The sequence below is a fragment of the Pezoporus wallicus genome, unplaced genomic scaffold, assembly GCF_028554395.1.
Source record: "Pezoporus wallicus isolate ANWC-B61680 ecotype Strahan unplaced genomic scaffold, APGP_CSIRO_Pwel_v1 contig_6783, whole genome shotgun sequence".
In the NCBI taxonomy this organism is placed as follows: domain Eukaryota; kingdom Metazoa; phylum Chordata; class Aves; order Psittaciformes; family Psittacidae; genus Pezoporus; species Pezoporus wallicus.
In genome coordinates, this window is record NW_026637555.1 from 182,201 (window position 1) to 194,805 (window position 12,605).

Below are 12,605 nucleotides of genomic sequence, written 5' to 3' on the forward strand. Positions count from 1 at the left end.
CTTACACAGCCAAAATTTCTGTTTGGCCAATACTGCCAAAGGCCCAAGCACGAAGTGCAAATCAGGGTTTAATACGCTCATGGCCAGATTCTGAGACTCCTTACAGCAGCATGTTTCTGCAGTGACTTTTTGATAGATATCTGGAAATATTCCACAGTTGTACTGTTGCGCTGAGTCGAATAGGCTTAGTTTGCATTTACATCAGTGGAAAACTGAGAGCACAATTTGACCCTGTAGGTTCTTTTTACTCTATCATAGGTCCTAAGTAGAAGTCAATTGGTTGCAATATCAAGAGGCCTGTAAATTTTATCATTGACCTTTGCTGGGCTAACCACAAATAGTTTAATATTGCTTGTGCTTATTTTTATATACAATATTTCGAGTCAATCTCTTCCTAATTTGTATGTTTAACCCTCTTGTAGAAGCACGGATTTGGACTGTAAGATCAATTTACATACATTATCTGTCTTTATAGCAGCTACGTGCAGCTATATAACTTGTTATAAAGTTTAATTCCTGTTTTAATATTACATTTCAGTTTGTGCCTAGGAAAAAAAAACTCTGTTTTCAACTCATTTGCCTGATACATTTGTGCAGTTTCATGAAATAAATAATTCCATGAAGCACTGAGCTGACCTATACAGTGGTCTTAGGTGTTTCAATTGCATTTTAATGAGGTAAGAAGTGTGATTTTTTGCCCAAATGGAATAAAATCAGACAATAAGGTCAGGAAAAAAAACCAAACAGAAAAACAGCCTTGCAGGAAAAACTTTTCCTTTTAGCAGGATGGGAGGGGAAGGAACATGGTTTGTTACCTGTGCCAGTTTCACTGAGCAAGGTGCCTTGGTGCACTCAGGATGGAGTTTGCAAAGGCTCCAGCAATCCACTGCCAGTCTTTTTAGCTTAAACTGTTGAATACATTTTGTGGATATAGTTTGCTAATTTGGTGTCAAGAAAACAATACAAAATTTAGATTATGGTGTACTTTAGAGCATCTTCTTTGACATCAATGGAGGTACACAGATTACCTCCCTCAGGAGAGCTTGTCCCAGATACATTTCTCACCGTGTGCTTTTCATAGCAAGGGCCAATAAAGAACTAATAATAGCATCACTGAGGGAATAATTTCTGTTGAAATAAGTGTCTGAGACAGTGAATTAAGAGATCATCCATTGGTTGTATTGCTTGTTTGCTATTTAAAGGAAGTGGATTGACTGGAAGACTTGTGGTGATATTCAGGGAAGAAGCCACAGGGAATGGCTTTGCATCAGGATTTTTAGTTCCATCTATAGAGACATGCCAACTTTAACAGATTTTTATATATTGTAGGGGTTGTTCTTTAACTTACCAACATTGATTGCATCCATTTGCTGCTCGGACTAGTTTCCAGCCTCCTTGCAGCACGAGTCGTATCAGTCCTGCTACATTCATCTGGTACTGGGGGACATACCAAAATCACAGTATGGTACTTTCAAGTAGCTGGTGTCTCTCTTTTCATTTCAGAATAAATATCAGATCGAATGTCCAAAGCTGGGCACAGTTCTCCAAATCTCTAGAAACAACTTGGAAACAGGGACAGAAATGTTCCGTGGCATTTGTTTGTACTTCTCCCCAGTATATGGATTCCAACACCTATTCTACACTGCTCCAACAGGTTTGTAAACCTTTCTTGCAGCAGTCAAGCTGCTTGCAGGGGCTGGTGTTGAGGCAAGTTGGAGTGACATAGTAATGCAACAATCACAAGCTCTATAGGATGTATTTTTTCCTTTCCAGTTCAGGCCTAAATAGAGTGAGGAAAGTTTAACCGCAATTCTTCCAGAAATTTCCTCTAAAAATTGGACCTATTGAGAAATTATTTGTGAGTGCAAATGTGCAAAAGAACCTCAAAGTGGCTAAATTTGACTTGAGTCGTTCAGGGGTGGAACACGGTTATCTCAAAACTTGTTTCTGCTGTTTTCCAAGGAGCGCACATCTTCTAAAACCAACGTGTCATTTTCCCTCCTCACTATTTGTTTAATAGATGACTTGGCAAATATTTAAATCTCAGTGTACATTTTCTTCTACAAATTGTGGAGCTAACTTAGGGAGTGCATGTAATTTATGGAACTTAAACCTGCAAAATGTTTAACATCAAGTGTTTATACAGTTCTAACATTTGCAATTCACAATTGGTACTGGGCTAGAAAAGGAGAGAATGGGTGTTTCAATCAGAGGAAGGAAATGATATTATGTAACTTACCCAACTATCCAGACAGCTTCAATAGCAAGTCTTTTACTGTACCCGTGTCTCTCAGTTGTTTGCTTGAGGATTCAGGACCAAATTTCACTTTCTCCTGTACTTGTATTGTTACCTAAAGCGGTCTGGAAGTAAAACTTAATAGACAATTTTAGAAGAAAGGGTGCTCAATTTTGCTTTAACAATTTATCTCTGACTGTATTAGTTGGTGTAGTAATTTTCAGCTATAAGTTAGTGATGTATTTGGAGATAAGCATTAAGTATGAGTAACCTCACCTTTGTGGCAGATGGGAATCGATTAATCTGATTAAATGTTGTGATGATTTTTAATCAACGCAAAGCAAAGCAAGACCTTCTTCCAAGGTTTGCTTGCCTTCAGCCAGCCCCACTACTGCTTCTGCATCTCTCTAAAATGGAGTCCTAACAGAAAAGCATTTTTCTTCTTGGTCAGGTATTTAAACCACAAATGAAATGATTTCACATTTGAGCTTTCTGATAGTGCCAGCAGCAAGAAGGGTGAAACATATTCCCTATGTGATCTGCAAGGTTTGTTCATTAATCCAAAAGGTAAATTCTCATAATTGCTTGTGAATAGCATTTTTCACTATTATTTGTAAGTGTATGGGGTACTTTACAAACCATGCCCACAGCAAGTATCCTGGAAACCATGCGTTTATCCCCAAGGGCCAAACAAGACAATACCATTGAAGACGATCAGTTCCATGAAGATGTGCATAGGAAACACAGCACTCAAAGAGTTGGGTTAGAAGTCTTCCTTCAAATCCCCTCCAACTTTCTAAGGAAAATTTTGTTTCTAAGAAAAACAAATTCATCCCAGAGGACCCCAACATTGTGTAATTAACTGTATGTAATCTAGAACTCCTTATAGATGAACTGCAGCCACCCCGGGGTGGAAAAAGATCAAGTGTTTTAAAAGTATTTTTCTTTAATTTCCTTTAATTCCTTTCCTTGAATAATTTCCTGGAGAGTAATTTTTAACCAGATATTTCCGATTCTGTCCAAGCAAAGCTGTCAAGAACAATAAATATCTATTATCTATCTTTGTCGTAGTGAATGCTTTAAAAAGATGCAGGGAAGAAAACAGTACACATATTTTACCACTGTGGAATCAAGTCCATCAAACCCACCAATTTCTCCTGATTATCTGGTGGGTGTCTGTCACAAGTGACAATCTGTTGTCATTGTTTTAACCTGCATTCTCAAGGAAATGAGGGTCCAGAGCTCACATTCTATCTTTCTTTTAGTCCTCAGCTAATAACTTCTAGAAACCTTAAACTCACTGACAAACTGAGAAACCTCCATCTTCTCCATCACCAGAGACATTCAAAACAACACTGGACCTTCTGCACCCTGGGCTGGGCTGAATGACCTCAAGAAATGCCTCCACCATTTTGTGAATCTGCTAAAACTCCTTTTATTTTCTTTTCTCTGCAATGAAGCTATCAAAAGATGTAAATATTGGGCAAAACAGAAAACTCTAAATGCATGCAAACTGTAAGTACTTCTGAAAAGCTGACAGCATCCAGTTATCACTGAGACCAAAGTGCTTGACAAGGATATCCTTTTCTAAGACTTCCATTCCAAAAGTCATCTCAACACACCATGTCCTACTTTCCAGTGTTATTCCAATTCCAATCCCAAACTATGGGATTTTCAGCTTGAAATGTCAGCTGTCTTTCAGCAAGTAACAAATTTTTACTAACTGCAGTGCATTGAGCTTTTGCTATGGCTGCTTAAAGTTTTAATACAGGATGAGTCCATCAAGATGAATGCTAATAAACTGTTATCTGAGACTCAAATTATTCAGATAAAAGACTTTAACACAGAAGCTATTTTTTGCATGTATTTCCAACCCTTTGAGGATGGTATCAAACAGCCTTCCTGCTTGCAGAAATTGACAGACAAACTGATGGAAAGGACCTGCACAGCTAAACCACAGGTTCTGTATACGTTTTGTGCATTTGGTCCCCAGAACTGGATCCAAAATCCAAGTGTAGTCACCATAGTCATAGAAATCAGCCTCCAGGAGTTCTAGCTCCTTAGCCTATAGCCCGCAGCCTTGCCCCGAAGAGAGATAGATGTGAGCTCTGGCTGCTATACCAGTAGTTGTTCTTTATTTTAACCAAGGGATTTTCAACATAAAAATATACAAACATTTCTTCAAATAGCAACTGGCACTCAGGTTTCCTCCTTCCAAGTGACTGTCCCGATCTCTAGACAGTCCTATGCACAGCTCAATAATCATATGAACATCCAGCTAGAGCTGAACTTCATCTCGGAGAGCAGAGTCATCACACACGGATTGTCCTTTTGCAGGGCAAGTTCAGTAAATCCAGAATCAAAAGGATTTTTGTTGTTTTTAATTTTCCTAATCAGCTTAATTCCTGACAACAAAGTGAGACATCAGATTGTTTTAAATGGCAGGATTCCAAATAACAAACTTCAATTTAAGCATTAATGATAGCAACTTGGGGTGTTCTCTGTTATTCATTTACTGGCTGAGAACAGTGCTGTTTGAAACAGTCAAGCAAATTTCTATTTATAATAACCGCATTTCAGGCCAAGTCCTGTACAGCTTGTTCAGGAAAGTTCCTAGGAGCTACAAGAAGAATTTTGGTATAAATATGCTCATTAGTACTTGATCTTTGTGGACAATAACCTTTGGGGTTATTTTCTTTTTTTGGTTCAATGCTCATAAGCAAATCATGTCACCAAAGCATAGACCAGCAGTTATTTACCCTTGTATCACTTATGTTTCAAAACACATCACAGCATTTTTAAATTGCCTCCAGAGACTTAAATTCTGCATCTGAAACCTTTTTTGTTTCAAATATCTTATTTGTAAAATGAGCTTAAAGCAATATTTACTTACTTTGTAGTTTTCTGTTGCTTAATTAATGCTGACTGTCCTTGACTAAAATTCATCCCTGGGTAAACAGGCAGCAAGTGTAAGGCTTAAGCACATTTAGCGAATCCTGCAATCAGTTCAATGTACACCCAGGAAAGCGCAGTCTGCTTCTTAGATGTATCATGTCAGCTGCAGTAATATACTGTGACGTGAAATACTCAAGCTAATGCTAAATAAAATCTCACTTGCACAAAGTGTTCATACCTGCATGAGTCTGACTTAGTTTTCATTAAAAGGCTCTCCCCTTCTTTGTTACTCTGGGAATAAAGTCGATGGTTCTGCTTTTGGGTAGGAGCTGCAACAGTGAACAAAATTAACATTCGCATTTAGTTTGGTGAGAAAACTTAATAGCTGAGCATTTGGGCAGTCTGAAAATGCCTTTTAAACCAGGGAATGGAGTCTTGGGGTTGTGAAGGTCCACAGCAAAGCTTCTGTGAGCAACACAGGACAGGATCTCACCACAAGCTTTCTGAGCCCCTGTTTGAGTCAGGGTTGGGCAAAGCAGCCCCTCAGCCTGAATTGTGTAATATATTCTTCTTTAAGGCCAGCAGCTTGAATTCTCTTTGTGGTGCTTCTGAGTCATCATTAGCAGCAGCTTCTTAAGCACAGGAGTGAGTAGTTTCTAAGAATACTTTCAGGCTTTAGTTGTTGTGCAGCAAGTGCCCAACAGGTTCCCTTTTAAAGACCCCATGTTTGTACTGGCTTTGCCTAACACCACTTTTTTCTTCTCCTAAAAGCGGTGTTTGTATTTGAAAATCATTCATTCAAACTAGAAGACAAGCAGTCCACAGAAGTGACTTCAAAGCTTTTATGCACCTTCCAAGTGACCACAACTTCTGCTTTTGCTTTACTGTGCGTTTGTACAAGCTGGCAGGTGCCTGGCAGGTCAAAGAGGAAAGGGAAAATAAAGGCAAACTGAGAAGCAAAGTTCAGCCACTGTCCTAAGATGTAATTGTCCATCTAGGGAAGTTATTTTTCCTGTCGCTGAGTTCAGTGTTGGATAACACCAGCTCTTTACATTTTTGGTTTGAGGAAATTCTGGGAAATTTCTGCCTCCTGGGGAAGACACTTGTATTTCAACTGTGAATTCCTGAAAACCCCTTGTGAGTGCTGGTACACATGTAGCACTGGCCCTCTGGGAGCTCAGGTCGATCCAGTGACCTGTGCCTATATGAGCTCCATTTCTTACAGCCTTTCTCGGGGTACTTTGAATACACTCGAACACTGGGCAGGCAGATGAAGTCAGGGATTTCTGTCAAGAGCTCCAGTCCCGGAGTGCAGGGCTTCTCTCAGTCATGTTTTTGCTGAGGACAACTAATGTCGATTACAAGACTCAGAAGTTCTCTTTCCGGTTCTTGCTGAAGTACTGCACATACTACCAAGCAGTGTGCATTTTAAGGAAACAGATTATCAAGAGGAATTTCTATCTCCTTCTGAGTCAAGCAGTTCTTACACAGCTGAGCTGTCAAGAAACTAAAAATCAGTGCAGCATTTGACCCACAGCCTCACTTCACACAGCTAAATACTGAGACTGATTTTACTGAACAGAACTACTTAATGTCATAATTAAGTTTTCATTTTTCATAATATGCTGAATGCCAGCTTTGTAGGAAAGGAATAACCCAGAATTAAAGATACTACAGTTCTTGCAGGTTGCTATTTGTCAGAGTGATCCCAGTTGTATTAATTTCCACAACAAAAGGTTCATCCAGAACTTTGACTTTTATGACCACAGGATTGCAGGATAAAACGGTCAGCTGCTAAGGAAGGATTCCAAAGGCATTACCACACAGAGATTTAGAGATTGCCTATATAATTCGAAGTAAATGTTGAGACGTAACTATTATTCTTTACATCACTAAACCTGAATGCTAGAATTGACCCTAAGAAACTGAAAGAACCTGGTCTTATACAAAATTATACTTGGTAAAAAAGAATGAGGTAGGGAACAAGGTCTATTTGTTTATTTTTACATTTAAATCAGGAGGGGTCTGAAACTCACAGGCACTGAAGAAATAGCTTGTTTGAGAAAACTGGAACACATCTCCTCAGTAAGCTCTCACTCCATAGGAAAGTTCGTGCTCTCTGAGAGGAGTTGAACTTCTTGCCAAGAAGGTATTTAGGCATTCATTTTTTTTAATGAATGCTCCAGGATATTCACACAAAGATACAGATATCAACTACTGTGTAGAATATAATTTAATTAGAAGAGGCCATGGCAGCTGAGCTATAAAACAAGTACGAGCTGTTAGATATAATGATAGAGAAAGAAGAGTAGAGTAAAAAAGTGAGTCATGAAAAAAAAAAAAAAAAAGAGAGGAAAAAAACTATTTCATTAAAAGACACTTCCCAGGACTCCTGAGCCAAGTTAATGGTAGAAAAACATGAAACTTATCATGACCATCACGAACGCTGTTCAGGGATGCAGGGATCTTGATACCATGGAAATGGCACTTGTATTCAGGATTATCTTACATGATTCACATATAAATGAAGATGGTTCAGATTTCAGAGCAGTAACAAGACACATCAAAAACTGCAAGTGCTGTTTGCAGTGCACATATGAGCACTGTATAGGGCGCTGTGATGTGGAGGTGCAAGAAATTAAATAGGTATTTAATTGACCTCAATTCAAAGAAAAATAAGTAATGAAATTGTAGTTCCTGATTCGTAGCTAGATGCCACTGACTTCAGTGTCAGCCAGTTGTCACTGCTTTCATGCTGACTTGAGGCAAATATAGCCAATAAGTTTTCTGTAAAATTAAATCCCTTTATTTGCTTCTATAAATAATTTTCTGTAAAATAAGTATCAGAAGTTCTAATTTTGCTAATTGTTATTTTATTTCTATTCCTTTTGCCTTTGAGTAACAGGACTGCGTGTTCTTAACTGGAAGCATTGTCCTGACTAGACTGTTGAGAAGCCAAAATGATGCACTTAATTAGTGCAGCCATGCAAGAGCTTGTGGATGGCAGCAACACTGCTGAGGAGACCCACTGGGTACCTTGCTGCTGCTGCTGTGCAGAGCTCTAGTTCAGGCATCCTCTACCTCAGGCAAGACAGTTTCTATATAATGGTAGGGATGTGCCTGGAAGGTGATATTAAGCATACTGAATACATAGCTTGTTGAACCTCTTCCTCAAAGGTTTTTTTAGGCATCCTCTAAGGCAAGGGGTGGATTTAAGGCAGAGAAGATAAGCAGTGGGGCCCACTGGCATTCACAGCTGGTGCCAGATTTTATTCTCACCAAGCTGGAAGAGCAGTTATTTCTTTGTTCATCAGCTGACTTGCTCAACACCTGATGCCTCCTGCTGAAGACATTTTCCTGGAGTACTCACTCACTGGCCACAAATGAGATGCTGCTGGCTCAACACCTTTTGGCCAGAGCACACCTTTAAGAAGAGCATTATAAGGACTGGAATCTTTCAGGGCAGGATTCCCCTTCTTCAGTGACTCCTTGAAACAGTGCAAACTATCATTTTAAAACAGCATTCATGACCTCCCCTCACTTTGAAACAGAAGTTGTGTGGGTGCCTTTGAGAGCAGATTTAGCTTCCAAAGAGGAGCACCCGTGGAGGGCAGGGGTTCAGCTGCTCCCTTCTCTCAGCAGATTTAGTGATGTTGAAGTGAATTGAAACCCTTGCCTTTGGTGATGGGCACGCGAGCTGCAGGAATGGTTTTCTGCCTTTGCACATAGGGGTGTGCTGCCAGACATGGTACATCAGATGTGTCCGAGTGTCTATTCCTAGTGACTGTCCTTTACTGTCTGACATGACCAGCACTAAAAATCTACGTATTGCAGACCCTAGCTGTTGGGTGCCCAGGCCCTTTACTGGATCTTTATCGAAATACCTAGATGTGCAGCAGTGGTCACATCTAGAACAGCAAATTAAATGTTGGGTATAGAGAAATTTCGTGAGAGTGGGTCGTGGTAATGTAATTTTTAGACAAAATTGCATTTAAGCATTGCAGAAGGGTCAGCCCTACCTTGTTTTAGCACTGAGTCAGGGAGAGTGTCAAACATTTCTATTAAAGCCCAAACAAACACTTTGAGACATGGGCAGTCAGACCTAAAATAAATCAGGTAGCACATTTTTTTCCGCAAAAAACACTGTTTGCAAAACTGATAGAGAAAATGCCAAATTTTATCAATGACCTTTTAGAACCATTTTCTGCTGTCAATGTTAAACACATCCATTTTGTCTCTGCATTTATAGGCTTTCTTTTCTTCTCATATATTGGAGCTCTGGATAACGATTCTATAAAAAAATATGTAAAAGCCAACAAATGCAACAGATATATTTTCCCTTTTGAAAAGCATGAATAATTACACCTCCAGTATCCATTACTTGGATGCTTCATGACAAGTTTTTATTTTGCTTCTCTGATATTTTTCTTTTCCTGCCAAGGCAAATCTCACACTGATTGCCTTCTATAGTATTTTACCTGAATACATTACATCAGCCATAAAAAGCACTGTTTTATTGCACCACTTTGGGGGAAAATAAACCAAAACCCACCCAGCCAGATACTTTCTCCATGACATACTAAGGCTGCAATGCTTCAATAGCAGAAAAACAAACAAGACTTTTTGCTAAATACTCTCCTCTATGGGTAACAGCTCCCTGTTTCATTATAAAACTCGTAGAGTGTTGGGTAGAAAACTACAGAAAAAAGTAATTAAAAAACAGATGATCATACAGAAGCTTCTTCATGGAAAGTAATAGTTAAAACTCAACACAATCTACATTAAAAGAAAATATTAGAAAGAAAGATTATAAAATCTCCAAACTGTGTCCTTTCTAAAAATACAGGCATCTCAAAATACAAAAGCACGTACACCACAAAAGGTAGAGAGGCTCATAAGTGATCTGTTATCCTAAAGGTCAAATACCACTTGCACATAAATCAAATATCTCCCAAAATCAAGGTATATGGCTGTACAGACTATATACTAGAGGCTACTTATTAGTAGAGAAGCTTTCAAAACAGTTAGCTTAAATGTTGTTTCCTGGTCTTCTCGTTCCCTCACCTCTTTATAAGATTTATGTGGTCCTTATGGCATAACTTCAGCACAGGCCTTCCTAAACTCACTAATGAATGAAGATATCCATCCAAACAGTTCCTGAGAGTCCAGGTCTTGTGGCTCCCCAAATTTTACCTGTAAATTTGAAAGAGAATAATATCTAACATTAGCATATCCAAGTAATCTAACCCATGTCCAGGATCTTAAAGAAAACAAAAGAGCAAGAGAAAAGTTAAATACTTTCATTATTGTTGATATTAATAATTAGAAAACTTAGAGCTGTCTTAAGTCTCCAGCAATCTGAGAGCCAAAACATCCTAAGTAAAAGTGGCCCCAGGAGTTGTCACTGAATAACTCAGTAACCTGGAGTTCTGCTAACACAATCTCTCTGCCTGGACTATAGATCTCCAGCTGAAAAGGAGAAAAATCAGTAAACTGGCTTTACAAACTGTTAGATGAACCCATTCGTAAGAGGAAATGCCCATGTTACGGAAATTGTTTATGTTCCACAGTGGGCACGGTTATGTCAGATTAAAGCCCAAAACCTTTCTTATTCTGTCATTTTGCTTTACAAACAAAAGTATTCATAGGGAAGCAAATATTTTGGAGAGCAAAGTAATTTATCGAAGAGCCAGAGCTCCCTGTTCTCTTCTTTCCTTCACCTGAAAAAGGGGAACAGATGGAAAGCTTTTAAGAGATGTGAATGATGTTGGCATCCTGTCTGCCCTGCTATAAAACAAGAGGTGAAAGGCAGTCATACTGCAGTGTTTAGTATTAGGAGGATGATTCCTGCATTAACTAAAATCACTTCCACATACACCTTCCAGTTCTTGGATAGGAAAGGATTTTTGATATTACACCTGTTGCTAAGGCTTAATTCAAGAGGTTTGTCATCGTTTTCAGAGATTCCCCGTTAATGGGATCAACGCAGTAAAGAACATAACTCTGCCTGCAACAGCTTCCTTAATTGAGCAGAACAAATCTAGTGAACATGCTCCAAAGGTTTCATCAAAAAGTTTAAAAAGGCATCCTGTGCTGCTACAAGTTCTTATCTCTGCTGTAATTGAGAGCTTCTCTGTAATTGGGGGATGCAGCTCTCCCAGGGCTGAGCAGCAATGATGACGTATTTCAGGTTCCAACTGAAACACACAAAAAGGTCTGGGCAGGTATCTGCCATTACTTGAGTGTGTTCACCTGGACATCATCTAACATGTTCTTAGGAGCAAACTAAGCCTGGAAATCAGAAACAACACAGTAAAAGAAACCACTCTCATATAAACCAGTCACAAAAACTTTAACATCAACCAGTGACACCTGATTAATAGTTTTGCCTGTTGTGTTCCTAATTGCACCTCCTGGGTGCTCCAAGCCCTTGATGGTTGGCACGCCTTGCCACTCACCCACAGTGTACCATCATGTAAAGAACAATGACAGAGGCATTTCCTGGAGCTAATGACCATCTGTGAAAAGTTGATAGCCCACAGCTATACCACAGGCAGTCATCCCCAATTTATTGCTCATTCCATAGAAGTGTCATATGCCAAAGTCATTATTGATTTTATAAGCAGAATACAAAATCATAGGTAGGCCTGCAGTAGTTTTTGGTTTATGTGCAACGTGATTTCCATGGCTACCTACAACAATATTTCCACGTCAGGTATTCCCTTAGATAAGCTGGACTATTCCTTCCTACTGCTTGAGAGAATAGCCTGATCTTTGATCACCCATCCTATTTTATATTTGCTTTACATTTTTGCTGCTTTATAAATATGCAAAAAGTTCTGCCTAGGAATAACATTATTACGAAGGAAAAAGAAACATCCATTCCAAAGGCGAGAAATATATCAAATGCCTAACTTTAGAGAACAACGGGGGACGGAGGGCGAGAAGCAGATAGGTTAAAACTTGAGGCAACTTCCAGCTACATGGAAAATAAAATCCTCTTCAGATGCAAATAAGTCTCAGATGAGTTTCCAGTACAAGAAAGGAAAGCAGAGCCTCACACATCATCACATGTGTTACACCTTCTGGCTGAGTGTACACAGCTAGAGAGAAACCATGTCTATGCAGGAGGAATATGACAGAACACACACACAGAGGAGGGCACATTCTCCCTGGGGATGACATGGGTCTGCAAACAGAACTGACCACACAGCACAGCTCCTTCTGAAGATGACTTTTACGTAAATTGGGTTAGATTCTTTCGTTCCCTGTGCAAGAAATGACCCTCAAAGTTTTTACAGCACAAATCTCCCCATTTTTAAACTTAGTGAATACTTTTCGACCATTTCCACTCATGTAACTCAAACGTTTGTTCTCTCATTTACAATACTTTTTCCACCCTCTTCTTCTTGCTTTATCCCAATTCTTCTTTCGAAGGCTTGGGACAGAGTTACTCGCCTAGGTGGTACGTACA

The 12,605-nt window shown here is 39.2% G+C and overlaps 1 protein-coding gene across 3 annotated transcripts in view; it reads right to left on the bottom strand.

Annotated features, from left to right (window-relative positions):
* Positions 1–10,110: 10,110 nt before the first annotated feature.
* LOC130597609 (formin-H-like) overlaps positions 10,111–12,605 on the bottom strand; it is a 45,830-nt gene continuing 43,335 nt past the window's right edge. For all 3 annotated transcript variants that reach the window (XM_057406311.1, XM_057406308.1, XM_057406310.1), the window contains one exon: positions 10,111–10,324. In XM_057406311.1, the coding sequence (XP_057262294.1) occupies positions 10,220–10,324 (105 nt within the window). In that variant the 3' untranslated portion in view covers positions 10,111–10,219. The remainder of the gene's footprint in view (positions 10,325–12,605) is intronic.